We start from the raw sequence: 20,898 nt of genomic DNA on the forward strand, positions 1-20,898 counted from the left end.
GGTGCATGCCTTTAGTCCCAGCACTAGGAAGGCAGAGGTAGGAGGATCACTGTGCATTCAAGGCCACCCTGAAACAACATAGTGAATTCCAGGTCAGCCTGGACTAGTGTGAGACCCGAACCTTGGGGAAAAATATAGACTCCCAAAATATAAAACTTAAAAATCTGTGACAATTTATTTCCTTTGCCTTTTATCTTCAACCCCACCAAAAATAAAGTTGGAAGGAAATCAGAATGTTGTTGGTTAGCCTTGTAATTGTTTTTTTTTTGTGTGTATGTGTATATGTACATACATATACACGTGGGAGACAGAGTTAGGAGAATCACCGTGAGTTTGAGGCCACCCTGAGAATTCAGAGTGAATTCCAGGTCAGCCTGGGCTAGAGTGAGACCCTACCTCAAAAAAAACAAAAGAAAAACTACCAAAAATAAAGAAAATCTTAGAGACAAATGTTTTATTCCTAAATAATAGTCACTTTTTTGTAATCCCTTTCTTTTTTGTGTGTGTTTCTCGAGGTAGGGTCTCACTCTAGCTCAGGCTGACCTGGAATTCACTCTGTATTCTCAGGCTGGCCTCGAATTCATGGCAATTCTCCTACGTCTGCCTCCCAAGTGCTGGGATTAAAGGCGTTTGCCACCACGCCCGGCTGTAATCCCTTTCTTATGGGAACCAAGTTAATATAAAATTTTTCTGAAAATTATTTACTAAGGCATTTACCACTGGTATTAGAAATCTACTCAGCCTTTATCAATAGTATGTACACTATCTAGGCCATTTTATACTTAACAAGAATATTTATCACCAATTTTTTTTTTCAGTCTGAGCGGGACTCTACCTTGTAAAACAAAAAAAATTAAATAAAAATAAAAATAAGATAAACTAACACTGTGTACGTGTGTGTGTATGGGTGTGTGTGCTGGGGCTCAAACCTAAGATTTTACATATGCTAGGTAAATGCTTTACTACTGAGCTACACTCCTAATCACTGTTTATATATTAAGAGATCAGACATAAGCAGCTAATAAGACACATATTCATTTACAGAGCTCCAGGTGGTCTCAGGAAACTGTTATGAACAAGGTGGGTGTGAGAGCTGGAAGACAGGGGAGACACCTAAAGCACTTAGATCCTGGGTGTCCTATCCTTGGCTGAGGAATCAGAGTTTGTGAGGTGAACTTGATGATCTAGACTCTACCATCTGAAAGTGGAAATGAGAAATAATACTGAAACTGTGTTGAATGGAAAAGAAGTTATATGAAAGAATATGAATATAAAGCTGAAGAGAAGGCTTAGTAGTTAAGGCGTTTGCCTGCAAAGCCAAAGGACCCAAGTTCAGTTCCCCAGTATCCACATAAAGCCAGATGCCCAAGATGGTGCATATATCTGCATTTCATTTGTGGTAGCTGGAGATGCTGGCACATCCATTCTCTCTGTCTCTCTGGCTGCCTTTTTCTCTCAAATAAATAAAATATTTAAATACACACACACACACACACACACACACACACACACACACACACACATTAATATTGGCTCCCAGAACATTGGCAACTAGTCATACATCCCCTGGGACTACATTTAAAGACTTCCTTCTGTAAGTTAATGTGAAGAGATGAGAGGGTTCAACTGAAAAAGTCAGTTTACTTGAACCTCCACTGAAAACTACTATATAAATTAATATGCCCAGCTCCTACAGGCTAAATGTCCAATCAATTTTAGCATCACAAAGCTTTTTTAAAATGTTTATTTATTTGCAAGCAGACACATATAGAGAAAAGAGAAACAGAGAGAATGAGCACACTAAGGCCTTCAACTGCTGCAAACAAACCAGATGCATGTACCTCTTTGTACATCTGGCTTTACATGAGTACTGGAGAATTGAACCTGGTTGTTAGGTTTTGAGGGTAAGCACTTTGACAGCTGATCCTTCTTTCCAGCCCCCACAAAACTTTGTAGGTTTTTTAAAACTACATTGAGATTCCATCTCACTCCTGTCAGATTGGCCACCATCATGAAAACAAATGATCATAAATGTTGGCGGGGATGTGGAAAAAGAGGAACCCTTCTACACTGGTCCAGCCATTGTGGAAATCAGTGTGGAGGTTCCTAAAACAGCTAAAGATTGATCTACCATATGACCCAGCTATAGCACTCCTAGGCATATATCCGAAGGACTCATCTCATTTCCTTAGAAGTACGCGCTCAACCATGTTTGTTGCTGCTCAATTTATAATAGCTGGGAAATGGAACCAGCCTAGATGTCCCTCAACTGATGAGTGAATAATGAAGATATGGCACACATGTACAAAATGGAGTTCTACTCAGCAGTAAAGAAAAATGAAGTTAGGAAATTTGCAGCAAAATGGATGCATCTGGAAAGGATTATACTAAGTGAGGTAACCCAGGCCCAGAAAGCCAAGCACCACATGTTCTCCCTCATATGTGGATCCTCGCTACAGATGATTGGGCTTCTGCGTGAGAAGGAAAAACCTCAGTAGCTGAGGCCAGTAAGTTATAAAGGGAAGAGAAAGGAAGGGAGGAGGGTACTTAATAGGTCGGTACTGTATATATGTAAGTACAATGATTGAGATGGGGAGGGGATATGATGGAGAATGGAATTTCAAAGGGGAAAGTGGGGGTGGGAGGGTATTACCATGGATATTTTTTATAATCATGGAAAATATTCATAAAAATTGAGAAAAAAAATTTGTGATTTTTTTTTTTTTTTCAAGGTAGGGTCTCACTCTGGTCCAGGCTGACCTAGAATTAACCATGTAGTCTCAGGGTGGCCTCTAACTCACAGTGATCCTCCTACCTCTGCCACCCAAGTGCTGGGATAAAGGCATGCGCCACCACACCTGGCTCAAAACTAACTTCTTTTTCCTTTTTTCTTCTTTTTTTTTGGAAATCGGCTCTCATACAGCCAGGCTGGCCATGTGGCAAAGGATGACCTTGAACATCTGATCCTTCTGCCTTCACTGACTGACTGTAGGGATTACAGGCCTGCATGTTCCACCTCACCTAGTTTATTGTGTTTCTTGAGATTGAACCCAGGACTTCATGCATGCTAAGCAAGCCCTCACCAACTGAGTGACATTCCTAGCAACCGTGTTAATTTGCTCTTCTGTTTTTCCTCTTGTGTCCCGGCTAGCGGGGAGTTGAACAAGGACCCGAGGGGAAGCTAACCTGAATGAGAAAAGGCAAACAGGCACAAGAAGGAGACCATGCTAGATGTTTGTCAAGGCCTCAGAGTCTTTATTTTTACACAGTGGTTATATAGGGGAAGAAAAAAGGGGGCAATAAGCTGGCTGATGTGATTTAGGGCTTTGGAATTGTCAGGAAACCTAGAGGGGATGTAATTAGGTGTTCATCTAATCTTGCCTCAGTGGCTTAACATCCTGACTGCACCAGGCTTCACATCCTGACCATTAACTGGCCTTTTGCAAAAGAAGATTCTGTAAGCAGTCTGCTGACTGACGTTCCAGAAGTACCTAACAAAAAGCTGGATGGACCAGCTTTCCGAGTAATAAGTCAGCTTATGAGCAGGCCCAGGCAAAATGGAGAGGCTTTTGCTCTATGGCTCCCGACACCCTTGGAACAATCTGATGTCCTACTTAGAATTTTTGACTATATGGACAATTGCCATTTTATAAACTTTTTATTTGAGAGAGACAGAAGCAGAGCAGCCAGGCATGGGGTAGTACACGCCTTTAATCCCAGCATTCGGGAGGCAGAGGTGGGAGGAGCGCCATGAGTTTGAGACTACCTTAAGATTATATAGTTAATTCTAGGTCAGCCTGGGCCAGAGTGAGACCCTACCTCAAAAAGCCAAGAGGCAGAGAGAGAAAGAGAATGGGTATGCCAGGGCCTCTAGCCACTGCAAACAAACTCCAAATGCAGGCATCACCTTGTGCATCTGGCTTATGTGGGTCCCAGGGAACTGAACCTGTGTCCTTTGGCTTTGCAGGCAAGTTCCTTATCCACTAAGCCATCTCTCCAGCCCAACAATTGCCACTTTATAGTACCTTTCAGCTTCAACTTCCTACCACTCTTGAATCCTATATTTCTATTCAGAATTTTATCATGTTGTTTTTATCTATCCTAGTAACAATCTCAATGTGTAATGGGCTATTCAGGGTCCAGGAAAGTCCTTGAGCCCCAAACCCTAGGTTCATTTCTAATTTTAGTCAGGGGCTGGAGAGATGGCTTAGCAGTTAAGACACTTGCCTACAAAGCCTAAGGTCCCAAGTTTGATTCCCCAGTACCCACATAAGCCAAATACACAAGGTGGAACATACATCTGGAGTTCATCTGCGGTGGCTGGAGGCCCTGACACACCCATTCTGTCTACATATATCCATATCCTCCCTGCTCAGGAAGACAGGTGACTCACAAGGGGCCAATGTAGAAGTGTCCCATCATCTCCAGTGGCATCATGACCTTATGACCTGGGAACAGGGACCCAAATATTGGCTTTTTGTTTGTTTGCTTGCTTGCTTTGAGGTAGGGTCTCACTCTGGCTCAAGCTGAGCTGGAATCAACTATGTAGTCTCAGGGTGGCCTCGAACTCTCGGCGATCCTCCTGCTTCTGCCTCCCAAGTGCTGGGGTTAAAGGCATGTGCCACCAGGCCTGGCAACAGGAGCTATCTTTAAAGCCACAATGTCTTTAGGTATGGGTGTCTCATCTTTGTAAATAAAACACTTTATATGTGAACCTTTATCTTAACACTCAGTTTCTCCAATAGTTAAAACCTTGACAGAGGAGTCTAATTTATTTTATTGAGAGCCTTATAGCTAGTTTTTATAACATTAAGCCATAACAAATTAGCATCAGTGAGCTGTTAATGAGTGAAACCTAAACCATAAGACTCATTTTTTTTAAAAAAATTATTTATTTGAGAGAGAGAGGGAGAGAGAGAGAGAAAGAGGCAGATAGATCAGGCATGTCAGGACCTTCAGCCACTGCAAACTCACTCCTGAAGCATGCACCACTTTATGCATATGGATTTTTTAAATTTTTTTGTTTATTTTTATTTATTTGAGAGTGACAGAGAAAGAGGCAGATAGGGAGAGAAGAGAGAGAATGGGCACACCAGGGCCTCCAGCCACTGCAAACGAACTCCAGACGTGTGCGCCCCCTTGTACATCTGGCTAACGTGGGTCCTGGGGAATTGAGCCTCGAACCGGGGTCCTTAGGCTTCACAAGCAAGCGCTTAACCACTAAGCCATCTCTCCAGCCCTGCATATGGCTTTTGTGGGTCCTGGGGAATTGAACCTGGGTTCTTTGGCTTTGCAGGGTAGTGCCTTAAACAGTAAGTCATCCCTCCAACCCAAGACTCAGTTTCTCCACTGCTTCAAACCTTGGCATCTAGATGTGGTGGTGCACACCTTTAATGCTAGCACTTGAGAGACAGAAGTAGGATTGCTGTGAGTTTGAACCTACCCTGAGACTACATAGTGAATTCCAGGTCAGCATGAGCTACAGAGAGACTCTACCTACTCTATCTGTTTTGGCTACCAATTTTTGTAAATTTTTTTTGTTTTTGTTTTTTGAGGTAGTTTCACTCTTAGTCCAGGCTGACCTGGAATTCACTACACAGTCTCAGGGTGACCTTGAACTCTCTGCGTTCCTCCTACCTCTACCTCCTGAGTTCTGGGATTAAAGGCATGCACCACTGTGCTCAGCACATTAGTATGTTTTCTAGTTGTCTCCTTTAAGTCTCTGGAGAAAACTAATGGGCAGTTCCTATTCATTTAATCTGTGGATAGGGTCTAGGGAACACATGGCTTAAAGCTGTTTGAGGTGTGAGATAAAGGGGGTGTCATCTCTTTCTCCAGAGTCCAGCTTGCCATGATTTTAAATAGCATATAACAGTAAGCAAGAGCAAAAGGACAGAGCAGAGAGCTAAGCATCCTGACATTCCTTGTCCTTTTGTTTTTTCATTTTTGCTTTTTGGTTTTTTGAGGTAGGGTTTCACTCTAGCCCAGGCTGACCTGGAATTCACTATGTAGTCTCTCAGGGTAGCCTTGAACTCAGCGATCCTCCTACCTCTGTCTGCGTCCCAGGGCTTAAAGGCATGTGCCATCATGCCCCCCCCCCTTTTTTTGAGAGGATCGTCACCCCTCCTCCATACTTCAAACTCTTGAGATATGAGATACTACCTCTCATGCCAAATGAGTAAATTTTTTTCAGTATTTTTTTTTAATTTACTAGAGAGAGGGAGGGAGAGAATGGGCACCCCAAGGCCTCCAGCCACTGCTACCGAACTCCAGATGCATGTGCCACCTTGTACATCTGGCTTACATGGTTTCTGGGGAATCAATCCTTAGGCTTTGCAGGCAAGTGCCTTATCTGCTAAGCCATCTCTCCAGCCCAAAAGCTTTTTTTTTTTTTTAAAGTGAATCTGTCGCAAGCATGGAATTAAGTAGTTGAGAGGTAGAATCATCAATTCATCTGCCACACTTTTATTCACTTCACACATACATTATTTTGAGTTAGGACTTCTCACTTATACCATCCTCTCAAATATAGCCTAGCCCCAGGCAGCCCACCTGTGAGGACACTTGGTCCCTGGTCAGTATCTGGGTTAGCCCTCCCCATGTGCTCTGCTCTGACCCTGGTATGGGGGGGAGGCTCCCTCAGGCTGCTCCTCCTCCTCACGGTGGGTATCAATACAAAGAGGGACATGGAGTCTGTCTCTCTGAGTTGAGTGACAGTGTTCTGAGCTTTTGCTGGGTTTTTATACCTATTTTCACCTCAGTCACTCTAGCTGCTGACAGCCACCTTAGGGTTAGCTCATTAACATATCAGCACATAGCTGGTCTCTAAAAGTGGCCTCAGGTTGCCATGGTGATGTCCTCATTGCTAGGTGAGTGCCTTCATTTTCTTGTTGACTTACTAGTGCTCCTATGAGCACTAGGAGGAGGGTTATCAGAGGGTAAAGGGTCATCACAACTCTCAAAAAGTCAAAGCATAATTCACTACACATCAATTCATAGCAAATGTCAAATACACAGCAAACACTCACAGCATAACAACAATTCAAAACAACTCAATGCATCACATTACAAGGATGTTTCAACAGTGTATATTGGATAAAAAACTGTTGGTACAATTTCCAAGTCAAATAGGCAAATAGTTGAAACAAGCAAAATTTTGTAAATGGCCTTACAAGAGATCTAAGACAGTAGTCCTCTAATGTTCTAACAGGGATAGTGGGTTCTTTTCCGTCAATTAACTAAAAAGCAAAGGATCCACACAACACAAAGAAGTTTTCCAATAATAATCATGGCAAGTATCTCCCAGTCACTTCAGTCATCTGCAAATCGCCTTCTCTTCTTGTTGTCCAGATGGTGTTCCCATAACCAGGCACGAGGGATTCCTGTGGGGAGAGAGATGTGTTGGCACTGTGCTGCAAACTCTTGTATGGCAATAACACTGCAGGCCTATCACCTGCTTTGGGCATGTTGATGTCCCCATATTCATATACTCATCCAAGGGGCTGGCTGTGCTGTCTATATCTGGAATTTAACTCAAAACTGGGTATTTCCAATGCCTTCTCAAAAGGGGTTTTTAACTAACACTTGGAGTTCATGTTTTAAAAGGCTGTTAAAATGTTCTACATTTCCTGCTGCTGTCAGGTTATATGGTAAATGAAAATCTCAAAGTATATCCATTACACATGTCCATATTTGCACTACATTCCCTGTAAAATAAGATCCCTGATCTGAAATAACTAGCATGGGGGTCTCATGCTGTGCAATCCAAGTCCACAATGTATAAATGGTTGCAACCTGATTTGGCTTATCACAGGCCTTGGAACTCCTCGGACCTGTGCACACATCTACTACAGTACACACATACTGATTATGGGAAGAAGATAACAGGCCAATAAAATCAATTTGAAAAGCATAATTAAATCTTTCAGTTTTGGAGATATCATTAGGTGGATCCCCTAAATCTCAACTCAGTTACAGGACAGTGCTCACACCAGGCAATTATTCTCTTGCATTCCTGCCAAGTTATCAGTAGATTTCTGCATTGCATCCAGGTAAACATGGTGTGTGTTCCCAGGAGCCCCAAAGTCTTATGTAGTTTTGTTAACTCCTCTCTTCTAATTGGTGCCTCATTTTCCCACGCTACTTTCCATTGCTTATGGTGTTTAAAGGTCAGGTACAGACCTCTACTATCTACAGTCTGCTGTGGGGCTTCATTTTTTATCTTTAAGGTCATAATTTGAATTAACTGGTCTGCCTCATTGTTATAAATACTAGTGGCATCTTGCCTATCTGTGTGCATTCACATGCGTTATAAGGACTTTTATACCTTCTGCTAACTTGCTAATCTTTATCCAGTCTTCCTTAGACCAAATATCCCTACCACTAATATTCCAGTCTGCTTCCATTTAGCTGACCAGAGGGCTAGTCCATTGACCAGCCACCGTGAGTCAGAGTAAATGTGGATTAACCGCCTGCCTGCCTTCCTTTACTGACTGTTGCAATGCCAGCAGGGCTGTGTGTACTTCTGCACACTGTGCGGATTTCGCCACCCCCTCATCCATCAGGATATATCCATCAGATGGTCTCCAGGCTGTGGATTTCCATCGAAGCTTGTCCCCCATGTTTGCAGATGATCCCTCCATGAATCATGCATTCACCTGTGTAGGGTCCCCTCAGTTTTCCCCATGTTCCAATAGATGCCTCTTTTGGGGAAGGGGCTGTTCACGGCAAATGATGGCCTGGGTACAAGAGGTAGCTGTGCCATCTCCTATACCCAGCCAGGCGTTGTCCCCTTTGCTGACACCTTGTGGTCCTTAATGAACTCCTGAAGTACCACTTCCATTGTAATACCTTCAGTTCTGTTTTTGTTCCAGCCAGGACTTTGCCTGGCATGCATACCCATCCTAGTAAGGGCACTGACTATAAGGCATTGATCCTGGATTGCTGTGAGCTTCCTGACCAGCAGGATAAGAACGACCAGCAAACAAAGATCCTTCTCGATCACACTTTATTGGAGAGCCTCTTGGTTAACAGAAAAGTTGATGGCGAGGGGCCGGGGTGCAGGAGTGTAGCTGCTTTTATAGGGTGTAATACTACTAGACACCTACGGATTGGCCGCCACCTGCTCCCCCATCACCCAGGGCCACGGGATAGGCCCAGGATGCATTACATCATGTGCACGCGCAGCATCAAGCAAGACTGTCGCCAAGATATGACCAAGTAGGGGGTTGTTCGTCACCACTCTCAGCAGGAAGTCAGCGCCATCTTGTAATGGCGTCTGTAGCCGCTCCCTGCACTGGATATTGGGGCTAAACATCCTTAACACCTCATACAGGGTTGTAGTGGTTGGATTCAGGTGTCCCCATAAATTTAGGTGTTCTGAATGCTAGGTTCCCAGCTGATGGTGATTGGAAATTAAAAGCCTACTGGAGGTGGTGTATTATTGAGGGTGGGCTTATGGGTGTTATAGCCAGTTTCTCCATGCCTGTGTTTGGCACACTCTCCTGTTGTATTGTCCACCTTATGTTGGCCAGGGCAGGGGGTGATGTCCACCTCTGCTCATGTCCTCATTTTCCCCCCTACCATCATGGAACTTCCCCTTGAGTCTGTAAGCCAAAATAAACCCTTTTTCCCCCAAACCTGCTCTTAGTTGGGTGATTTCTACTAGTAATGTGAACCTGATTGCAACAAGGGTCCATGCTCATTTTTTCAAAGAATATTTATTTTCTGAAAATGGGAACCTTTGACAACAGAATGCGACTGGCCATCTAATTCCCTGTGATTATTTTTTTTTTGTAAAAATGCTCCTTATACCATAATTGCCAATAAACAGTATATCCATACATATTTCATCATCAGACTGTATAATATATAGTTGACTGAACTCAGATACATATGCACACACTTGATCAAAAGCTTGTTGTTGGGCTGGAGAGATGGCTTAGCGGTTAAGCGCTTGCCTGTGAAGCCTAAGGAACCCGGTTCGAGGCTCGGTTCCCCAGGTCCCACGTTAGCCAGATGCACAAGGGGGCGCACGCATATGGAGTTCGTTTGCAGAGGCTGGAAGCCCTGGCGCACCCATTCCCTCTCTCTCCCTCTATCTGTCTTTCTCTCTGTGTCTGTCGCTCTCAAATAAAAAAATAAATAAAAATTTAAAAAAAAGAGTAATTAAAAAAAAAAAAAAGCTTGTTGTTGCTGCTCCCACCACTGCAAGTCTGCTGCCTTCCTAGTTACTTTGTATAATGGCTTCAATATCAATTGTAGATACAGTATATGAAGGCGCCAATATCCTCCTACAAATTTTACACTGGTATCCGGAGGGTGACTTTTTCGTCACTAATAGTCCAGCTATCCTCCTTTAAAGTCTTTACTAGGGCATCTAGTACTTCCTGTACTTTCTCCTTAGTATGACCACACATAATCATGACATCCACATAAGTCAGCATCAGAGTATCAGGTGAATGTTCCGCCTTATTCAGGCCCCACTGCAGACTGACATGTGCAATAATTGGGCTGTTGTGGTATCCCTGTGGGATATTGTTTATTTCCCCATGTGAATGTAGTATCTCTACTATTAGGATGTAAAGGAATGCAAAAGAACATGTCTGACAAATCCACCACTGCAAAATATTGCACATCAAAAATCCTAATTTTGTTAAAAATTTCTCCACTTCAGGTAAATTCCCAGGCACAGCTGGTGTTTTGGTGTTTAAATTTTTGTAGCCCACTGGGAACTTGTATTACCCATTAGGCTTCCTCATTGGCCATGTTGGACTGTTACATGAAAAGGATTGGGCATGTTCAATAACACCTTCCTCTAGGGGTTTCTTCACAGTCTCGGTTATTTCATCATGTCCCCCTTCAATGGACACTGTTTAGTAAAAGATGGAGGAATCTTTGGTAGTTGTACTGGCAGCAGGTGAACAGTACTCAACAGTGCATTGGCCCCTTCAATTGCTTATATGATATCCATTGAGGGAAGATTATATTTATCATATCTGTCTCTAGTAAATCTACTGGAGCTGTAATAAAGACAGCATTGAAAGGTATAGTGGTATCAAACACCTTAAAAATTTATCCTCTTTATGGGGGCTCACTGGCTAGTCTCGTGGATGCCTTCAATTTCTATTTCTTTTCTAGTCCCATGGCCTGGCAGGCTGGTTATTATTGTAACTTGGCGCCCATCTTTTTTTTTTTCCTCTCATGCATTTACAGGGCCCTTGGATGCACCAGGGACATATACATGGTTGGGGCGCCATTTGTGCCACTAAATGACGCTCTTGGCCCATGAAGGTGGCTTTAGCCTGAGTATGCTGACCAGTTAAAGTCACCACCTTATTAGTTTCTACCTCCTTTGTTTGCTTAAAGAACTCAATTAGCTATGGCTATAGTCTGGCGTGTAGCCAGGGCTGTAGACAGAGTCATTCTCATATGCTGAGATGCCCCCTTTATCACTATTTTCTTCATTCCTGGCATGAATTGTGCTGCTTGTGGGGTAATTATCCCCATGTTATATAAATCTTGTATAAGACCCCTAACTTGTGACATAGCTCGATTGCTTCCTTCATGGTCCGCTCATTTAAACAGGGGAAGGCGTGAACCCACACAAATGCTACGCAAGCAAATACTGAATGCTGATTCCTGGCACACTGCTCGAGGATCATGCTAAGGCTTTTTGTAAATATGTGGACTTTCCACTATGTCAGCCAGGCTACATTTTTCTTTTTTTCTTTTTTTTGGTTTTTTGAGGTAGGGTCTCACTCTAGCCCAGGCTGACCTGGAATTCACTATGTAGTCTCAGGGTGGCCTCGAACTCACAGTGATCCTCCTACCTCTGCCTCCCAAGTGCTGGGATTAAAGGCATCCGCCACCACGCCTGGCCCAGGCTACATTTTTCATTTGATGTCAGAATTAATGTGTCACTGCCTTTCTTCCAGAGTCTAGTCACCTAAGTGACATCTTTTCCTGCTCTTTGGGCAAATTCTTGTCTATGTCTACAATTCTGCTCTGGTTTCCACTATTTGTTCTACTTCTGTTCCTGGTCCTCTGGTGGCTTTATTGGGAGGATTTACCACATTCTGGGCTGACAGTGGTAGGCTAGCTGCAGTGGTTTTGTCCTGTTACCATTCTTCAATCGCATCCTCTGAGAATGAGTTATTTTTACATCTCTCTAACACATGTCTGGCCAGTCTTTTTTCTTTCATCCTGTCTTCTTCAATACCATAATTGTACACAAAATGGCAGCTACTTCCTTTGTCTCAGCTCGAGCTATGATTGGTTCTACAACTTCTGACTTGTGGAGCACAATTTTTCTGTTAGTCCCACTCTCCTACCTACTTAATTTTTCTTGAACTTTTTTGTTCTGTTTTCCTCCATTCTGGCTGTGGCTTCAGCTCCTTTCTCTCTGCACGCTTTTGTATCCACCATTCTTTGAGGTGGTACATTTTGTGGCAGGACTGAATACAAATTTCATGTACTTTCCCCTCAAGTACCAACTAAAAGAATTTGTACTGTTTATATCTGATGTTAAGGTTTCTAATTTACTTTCAGCCAATTTGAATATTCTTTTTGCAAACCAATTTCCTATCTAGTGCACACTTGTGCCTGAGTATTAGGACAGTTTGGCCAGTGCCATGGCCTCTTATCCAGGGTGGCCCTCTGTCCCATGCCAGGTATTAGGACTTCAGCAGCAGGATGAAAATCCCAAAAAGAAGCCTGTGTTGGGGGACGGGGCTGCAAAGCAACCCCTTTGGGAAACTGCAACACTTAAGTCTTTGGTTCGCCTTCTGCTAGTGGTACAACGAGAAGCATATCATTTTTTTTTAAATTAATTAATTTATTTATTTGAGAGAGACAGACACAGAGAGAAAGACAGGTAGAGGGAGAGAGAGAGAATGGGCGCGCCAGGGCTTCCAGCCTCTGCAAACGAACTCCAGATGCGTGCGCCCCCTTGTGCATCTGGCTAACGTGGGACCTGGGGAACTGAGCCTCGAACCGGGTTCCTTAGGCTTCACAGGCAAGCGCTTAACTGCTAAGCCATCTCTCCAGCCCAGAAGCATATCATTTACTTTCAATTTAGTTTCAGAATCCTGTCGACCAGGCCAGCTGTCACACGGAATTAAGTAGTCGAGAGGCAGATACATCAATTCAATTGCCACACTGCCACCCACCCCCCGCCTCGAGGTACGGTCTCCCTCTAGCCCAGGCTGACCTGGATTCACTATGTAGTCTCAGGGTGGCCTCGAACTCATGGCGATCCTCCTACCTCTGCTTCCTGAGTGCTGGGATTAAAGGCGTGAGCCCCCATGCCCAGCTGATTGCCACATTTTACACACACACACACACACACACACACACAATTAATTTGGGGCCAGGACTTCTCACCGATACCATCCTCTCAACTCCAGCCTAGCCCCAGGCAGCTCACCGGCGACGACACCCGGGGTCAGCCCTCCGCCGCCGGCTCCGCTCCGTGTCTGACCGCCGCCAAGGGCTCCCATCTCCTCCGGGGACGTGCAGTCTGTCTCTCCGAGCTGAGTGACAGAGTCCTGAGCTTTCGCTGGGGTCTTTATACCATTTTCTCCTCTGTTACTGTAGCTGCTGAAAGCCACCTTAGGGTTAGCTCATTTGCATACCAGCGCGGTCTCCGGGCTTGGCCTCTGGTTGCCATGGAGATGTCATCATGGCTAAGTGAGTGCCTCTTCCATTTTCTTGTTTATTATTACTGTAAGTGCTGCCAACAGAATCCAGTCTCTTTTTTCCTTAAAGGGAGGTAGCTAGACAAACAACGAACACTAAAATACCTAAGAGAGCGCGCTACCGCTCAGCGAGCTTCGCTGGCACAAATTCCCTCAGATCCAGCCCACTTGTCCCGCCTCCGGAAACGGAAAGAGAAGAGGAAACAGTCCCGGAACCCTGCCTGCGGGGGGATTCGTCGTCTATGTCCACAGCTTTCTTTTGATGGGCGAGGCCCCTTGGCCGGCGGGCGCCGATTGGTCCGCAGGACCATCACTCTTAGCTCTCTCCGCTTCCTATTGGCTCTGTCGGGCACCGCCCCCTCAGCAGGGCGGGAGATTCGGTGTGCGCGGTGCAGGCCTCACTTCCCCCCCTACCCCAGAGCTGGCCTCGGGGGTCCCGGCGCGTCGCAGCCTGGTACGGTGTGTGAGAACGTGTCCTCTTCCCCGGGGAACCCCGACTGAGCAGAGCGGCCGGCCGCAGCCGTGAGACGCCCGGCGTTGCGCCGTGGTGCTCGGGGGTGCTGTCGGTCGGCCTCGCTTCTCCGCGAGCTCCGGGCTCGTGAGGTGAGTCCGGGCGTTCCCCGGCCCTGTGGCCCCGCGGCCTGGGCGCGGACCCCGGGGCGGGGGTCGGTGCGTTTCCTCCGGGTCGTGGGCAAGGGGCCCTTCGTCAGTCTGTCCGTCCGTGGTAGGCCTTCCTGCAGGAGCGTAGCAGGTAATGTACGCGAGGTGGAAGGAGGTGGTCCGGGGACCAAACTGCCCCTGCAGCCTCTGGCATCCCCGCCTCGCCGCGCCGCGCCGCCTGCGATGGGACCTTCGCTTTGGGACCACGCTGACCTGTCAGTGTTGACGAGCCTGTATCCTCCTGTAGAGCTCTTTAACTCGCGAGGATGTTAACGCGTTGCTTTTCAGTGTACAGTTGAAACCCTAGCCGTCTCGGTCAAGTTGCAGTCTGAAGAAAAAAATCGCATGACCTATACTGTTGATAACACTGAATGGCTATCGCACGTCGCTCAATCGGCACACCTGTTTTTTTCTGATAATGTGGAATGAAGTACAGAGGTGGTAGACGTGCGATCTGCGTGGCTAAGTTGAAGTTTAAAGTACAGATACCGGGCTGGAGAGATGGCTTAGCGGTTAAGCGCTTGCCTGTGAAGCCTAAGGACCCCGGTTCAAGGCTCCACCCCCCAGGACCCACGTTAGCCAGATGCACAAGGGGGCGCACGCATCTGAAATTCGTCTGCAGTGGCTGGAAGCCCTGGCGCGCCCATTCTCTCCCTCTCACTCTACCTCTTTCTCTGTCTGTTGCTTTCAAATAAATAAATAAAAATAAACCAAAAAAATATTTTAAAAGTAATAAAGTACAGATACCTATAATATGGGACGATTAATACATCAGGCAAATGATCTTATTTAATTATCATGACTTTGGCCAAAGCCACACACTTAGTCTCAAGTTATTATTACTTAGTACCCAGCCAAAAAAAATTTTTTTTAATTTATTTGAGAGAAAGAGAGAGATTGAGTATGGGTACATCAGGGCCTTTTGCCACTGGAAACTAACTCCAGATGCATGTGCCACTTTTTGCATCTGCCTTTATATGTACAGGGAAATCAAACCTTGGCTTTACAAGCAAGCCCATCTAACCACTGTGTCATCTTAACAAGCTCATTGCCCAGCTTTGTCTGATGGTAAATTGGTGCTCAAGCACTAATCTTTTTTTAAAAATATTTTTATTTTTTATCGTTATTTATTTATTTATTAGATACAGAGGGAGAGAGAGAGAGAGAGAGAGAGAGAATGGGCGCACCAGGGCCTCTAGCCACTGCAAACAAACTCCAAATGCATGCACCGCAATGTACATCTGGCTAACGTGGGACTTGGAGAATCGAACCTGGGTCCTGGGGCTTCAAAGGCAAGCGCCTTAACCGTTAAGCCATCTCTCCAGCCCCCTTTTAAAAAAAATTATTTTTATTTATTTGACAGAAAGAGGAAGGGAGGGGGAGAGAGAATGGGCATGCCAGGGCCTCCAGCACTGTAAATGAACTCCAGATGCATCTGTGCATCTGGCTAAGGTGGGTCCTGGGGAATAGAACCTGGGTCCTTTGGCTTTGCAGGCAAACGCCTTAACCACTAAGCCATCCCTCCAGCCCCCCTTTTGTAAAAAATATTTTTTTAATTTTTTTATTTGACAGAAAGGGAGCGATATAGAATGTCATAAACACTGATCTTAATGCACTGTCTTTTCTAAAGGATTATATTTTAAATAGTTATAGCAAATTTGTTACTTACTCCCAGAAGAAAATGTGTTAACACTCACTTGGTGCTGTTATATTGTCTTGTAGTGAGCTCTGGGAAGAACTAAATTATTAACATTCAAGCCAGGCATCCTTGGTGGCTCACACCTTTAATCCCAGCACTCAGGAGGCTGAGGTAAGGATTGTTGTGAGTAAAAGGCAACTTGGCCTAGAGTGGAGACCCTGTCTCAAAAAAACCTGTATGTGTGTATGTGTGTGTAAATTAACACCCAAGCCTGTACCACTATGCATATTTGTACTTTTATTGTTATTTTTTTGTTTGTTTGTTTTCCAGTACCTGTTGGAAAGGAAGGAAAGTTTTCATATGTGGTCTTGGTAGAAATTTCAGTTGTAGTGGTATATTGTATACGCACAAGTACCTTTAAGCACTCCAGTTCTTGCATTTGGTTACAAACAAAGGTGAGTTAGGCTATCTGTCTAGGCATGTCTGTAATCCAAGTAATCAAATTAAAACAAGAAGGATCTTTAGTTCCAGGCCAGCCTGGACAACATAGTAAAACCCTGTCACAAAAAGTAAAATAGGGCTGGAGAGATGGCTTAGTGGATAAGGTGCTTGCCTGGGAAGCCTGAAGACCCAGGTTTGATTCCCCAGTACCCACATAAGCCAGATGCACAAGGTGGCCCATGCGTGTCTGGAGTTCATTTGCAGTGGCTGGAGGTCCTGGCATGCCCGTTCTTTCTCTCTCTCAAATAAGTAAATAAATAAAATTCAAAAAATAAAATAAGGGATTGGGAATGCATCTCAGTTGGTAGAGTTCTTATCTCCCATGCACAAAGTTGTGGATTGCATCCTTAGTACCACATAAACCTGTAATTACATCACTTGGAAGGTGGAGGTAGGAGGATCAGAAGTTCAAGGTTATTCTTGGCTACATAATGAGCTTGAGGCCAGCCCAGGATACATGAGACCTGTTATATTTATTTATTTACTTACTTATTTATTTATTTTTTTATTTATTTTTTCTTTTTTGAGGTAGGGTCTCACTCTGGCTCAGGCTGACCTGGAATTCGCCATGGAGTCTCAGGGTGGCCTTGAGCTCTCGGTGATCCTCCTACCTCTGCCTCCCGAGTGCTGGGATTAAAGGCATGCGCCACCACGCCCGGCTTGCTTATTTATTTATTTTTTGATAGAGTTCCATGTATTTATTATAAATTAGGTCACATTCTCTCCAGAAGGACTCCAAGGAGTAAAAGCAGTCAGGTGGCCCTGGAGATATGACCAGGTGGCTTAGGGCAGTAAGGCTGGTCCTTGGACAGCTCCCACTTGTTTATGGGAGAAGCAGGTGACACTGCTTTCTTCTCAGTGGCTGCCACAGCTGAGCTGTCTGCTATCCTGCCTGCAACCAGCACCATTTGTGAGGACATGATGATGGAAGGGGGCACAGCTTCCCAGCGGCCATCACGAGTACAATAATAATTGTTGGAGAGCTTGTGGCTGGGGCCCTCGGGAAGTCTAGGAGGTGGCTGGGTCTGCTTGGCGATCTCCTGGTAGTGTAGCTGCAGCTTCTCCTGCAGGTCTTGACCAGATGCCCAGTTCCGTAACTTCTGAATAATGCGAATAGCAGACGCCATTTTTAGTCTGTGCCTATTTTATTTCTTTTAAGGTTGGGCTAGAGAGATGGCTCATTTATTTGTAAGCAGAGACAGAGAGAGAATGAATATGGTTGCACCAGGGTCTGTTGCCTTTACAAATGAGCTCTAGATGGATGCACCACTTGATATGTTTGGCTTTTCATAAGTACTAGGGATTTGATTCCAGGCCATCAGGCCTTTAACCTCTGAACTGTCTCTCTAGCACCTAACCTAATGATCTTGAAAATTAGGAACAATAGAAATCTGTAGGAATTTGAAATACCTGTGGGAAAATGACTTACACATACTATGAATAGTTTGTAGAGGTCAAAACAAACAAGTAGGGTAATACAAGAAAGGTATGTAGTTTAATGGACTGATCAGAAACTTAGGACTCTGTCAAAACAAACTAGCTTAATTTCTAGTTGTATGAATTTTGGTGAAGCTTTAATATTTAACTTAATTTTACTTATTTGTAAGTTGGAGAAATTACACACCCAAATTCATACATGACTCTTTGTTAACGATCTGGTGGAAGACATAGTTTACTAACAGTGCTTACAGACATCATGAATGAAATTATTTGTTATCTTTATGCAGAGAGTATAACCTCATAAAGTTCTGAGAGTTAAGTTACAGTACATGTCAAGAGTTGGACAAGGTGGCACTTGCTTGTATTCCCAGCCCTTGGGAAGTATGTTCAAGGGTATCATGAGTTCAAGACTAGCCTTGGCTACATAGTGAGACCATGTCTCAGTTCAACAAAAACATATAAAGTACTGAAAATAATGTCTGCATTATAGTAAGCACTTAAATTTTCTCCTACCTCCCTTCTCCCAATCCAGATGTAGTTCTTGGTCTCTGGAGTTTTGTGGCCAGTTACCATTTTATCCTTTGCTGTACCATCTTGACAGCTTTGGCTAAGGACATTTATATATTCTTCATGTTGGTTAGGATTTTTTTCTTTTTTTCTTTTGGCTTTTTTGAGGTAGGGTCTCACACTAGCCCAGGCTGACCTGGAATTCACTATGTAGTCTCAGGATAGCCTCGAACTTACGGCGATCCTACTACCTGTGCCTCCCAAGTGCTGGGATTAAAGGTGTGTACCACCATGCCTGGCTAAGATTTTTTTTTTTAATATCTTAATTTATTTGAGAGAAAGGGAGAGAATATGCACCACTTTGTGTATATGGTTTTATGTGGGTACTGGGGAATTGAACCCAGGCCAACAGGCTTTGTAAGCAAGTTTCTTTAACCACTGAACCATCTCTCTAGCCCTGGTTAAAAGTCTTGAACTTGTGGGTTAGCCCTGTTGCTTTCCTTTTCTTATTAACTGACCTTGACTTGGGTCATTTTTTTCCAATTACAGGTGACTCTGAATTTTCCTGCAGAATGAATATCCTCTCAAAAGGTAAATTAAAGCAAAACAAAACATTTAATTGTGCCAGTTATTAAAAGAAAATTTAGAAACATTTAGCTATCTCTGTGCAATAACTAACTCATGAGAGACAGTATTTAGTTCCTTTTGCCAGAGAGCAAGGAAAAAAAAGTATGAAAATAGAGAAAAGAAATTAAATAAAAACCTGAATTTTAGCTTGTATTTTGTGGTGGTAGTTAGACTCAGCATTGATTAGTTTTCAGTCCATTAACACTTTAAGTTTTTCTTTTTTCTTTCTTTCTTTCTTTTTTTTTTTTTTTTCCCCTGGTAGGGTCTCATTCTATCCTAGGCTGACCTGGAACTTACTCTGAAGTCCCAGGATGGCCATGAATGATCGTCTTACCTCTGCCTCTCCAGTGCTGGGATTGAAGGCATGTGCCACTATGGCTCTACTTTAAGTGTTGAAACTAGATTTTGTCAAAATAGCCATAGATTCTTAAGCTTTTTCTTGACAGACTCTGGTGTTTGTTCACTGAAGAACTATCTCTAAAGTACTAGAAAGATTAATATTTGTATCGGGTAGTATTTCAATTTACTGTTGCTGAAATGTATAAAAAGCCATAGTTTGCAGTAGGGTTTCTCACTCTCGCTCAAGCTAATCTGGAATTCACTCTGTATCCCAGGGTGACCTGGAACTCAGGGCACTCTTCCTACCTCAGCCTCCCAAGCACTATGATGGTAGGTGTGAGCTACCATGCCTGGCTTTTAGTCACAACTGCAGAGTGTTTGGTAAGCATGCAGTAAAGAGAGATACTTGAGAATTAATAGTGCTAGTTTTGCTACATCAAGAAGGTATGTAGACCTCTTCTCGTAGACTGTATCTTTTTTTTTTTTTTTTTTTGTTTGTTTGTTTTTCGAGGTAGGGTCTCATTCATGTAGACTCTATCTTTCTGGTGAAAAAATAATAAAATCTACTATACCTTTTATCTTGGATTGCCCCTTTCTCAATGCTTTTGTGTTAACCACACTATTTCTGTTAGTGTGGTCATTAATAGGTTAGAGTGCAAATTACATCCTAGTTGTCATAATTGGATGTAGCTCTTCACAAATTGTATACACTTCTTTCCTTCTCTATTTTTCAGATAAAGAATTGAGTAACCTACAGTCAAAAACACAACACAATAATGCTTAATATATCTCCTTTTTTAAAGTGGTTTTTTTTGTTTTTTTTTTTTTTTCAAAATAGGTCTCACTCTAGCCCAGGCTGACCTGGAGTTCATTATGTAGTCTCACAGTGGCCTTGAACTCTTACAGCAGTCCTCCTATTTCTGCCTCCCAAGTGCTGGGATTAGAGGTGTGTGCCACCATGTCTGGCTAACTTTAAAGATTTTTGAATGTCACATAAATATGAGTGTTTGTTTCTCAGGTGTTGAGTCTCTATGGTAGTTGGTATTTATTTATTCTTCATCACATGGATTTTTGTTTCTGTTTAGGTTGGCCATGATGAGTAAACTGCAGCTAAAGGAAGAAAAGATGCTGGAGGTTCAATTTGTGGGAGATGATGATGTTCTTAATCATATTCTTGATAGAGAAGGAGGTACTGAGTTGATAATACAGTTGAGGAGATACTTATGGATCATTTCACTTTTAAGAATATTTTAGGACTGGAGAGATGGCTCAGTGATTAAGGCTCTTGCCTGCAAAGCCAAAAGACCAAGGTTTGAATCCCCAGGACCTATGTAAGCCAGATGTACAAGGTGGCTCATGTGCCTGGAGTTCATTTGCAGTGGCTGAAGGCCCTGGCACTCTCTCTCTTTCTTTTTCCCTCCCCCACTTCTCTCACTCTCAAATAAATAAATAAATATATAAATAAATAAATTTTAGCAAGGCATGGTG

At 43.7% G+C, this 20,898-nt stretch overlaps 2 protein-coding genes and 1 long non-coding RNA gene across 6 annotated transcripts in view; 1 reads left to right on the forward strand and 2 right to left on the reverse strand.

Moving 5' to 3' along the window:
- Nucleotides 1–6,421: 6,421 nt before the first annotated feature.
- On the reverse strand, nucleotides 6,422–13,996 carry LOC123460151. The gene is made up of 2 exons (XR_006636811.1): nucleotides 13,427–13,996; nucleotides 6,422–7,382 (listed from the first exon to the last, which is right to left on the reverse strand). It is a non-coding gene; the product is annotated as an uncharacterized LOC123460151 (long non-coding RNA).
- Nucleotides 13,997–14,116: 120 nt separating this feature from the next.
- Orc2 (origin recognition complex subunit 2) overlaps nucleotides 14,117–20,898 on the forward strand; it is a 56,672-nt gene continuing 49,890 nt past the window's right edge. For 2 of the 4 annotated variants that reach the window (XM_045148264.1, XM_045148266.1), the window contains exons 1-4: nucleotides 14,117–14,300; nucleotides 16,080–16,167; nucleotides 18,994–19,035; nucleotides 20,496–20,599. In XM_045148264.1, the coding sequence (XP_045004199.1) occupies nucleotides 20,503–20,599 (97 nt within the window). In that variant the 5' untranslated portion in view covers nucleotides 14,117–14,300; nucleotides 16,080–16,167; nucleotides 18,994–19,035; nucleotides 20,496–20,502. Of the gene's footprint in view, nucleotides 14,301–16,079; nucleotides 16,168–16,339; nucleotides 16,452–18,993; nucleotides 19,036–20,495; nucleotides 20,600–20,898 lie in introns of those variants that run through there. The other 2 variants (XM_045148265.1, XM_004653583.3) reach the window with 2 other exon arrangements.
- On the reverse strand, nucleotides 17,250–17,624 carry LOC101616904 (NADH dehydrogenase [ubiquinone] 1 alpha subcomplex subunit 7-like). Its single transcript, XM_045148364.1, has one exon. The coding sequence runs from the start codon at nucleotides 17,622–17,624 to the stop codon at nucleotides 17,250–17,252; it is 375 nt and encodes a 124-aa protein (XP_045004299.1).

This window comes from Jaculus jaculus, chromosome 4 (assembly GCF_020740685.1).
Source record: "Jaculus jaculus isolate mJacJac1 chromosome 4, mJacJac1.mat.Y.cur, whole genome shotgun sequence".
Lineage (NCBI taxonomy): Eukaryota > Metazoa > Chordata > Mammalia > Rodentia > Dipodidae > Jaculus > Jaculus jaculus.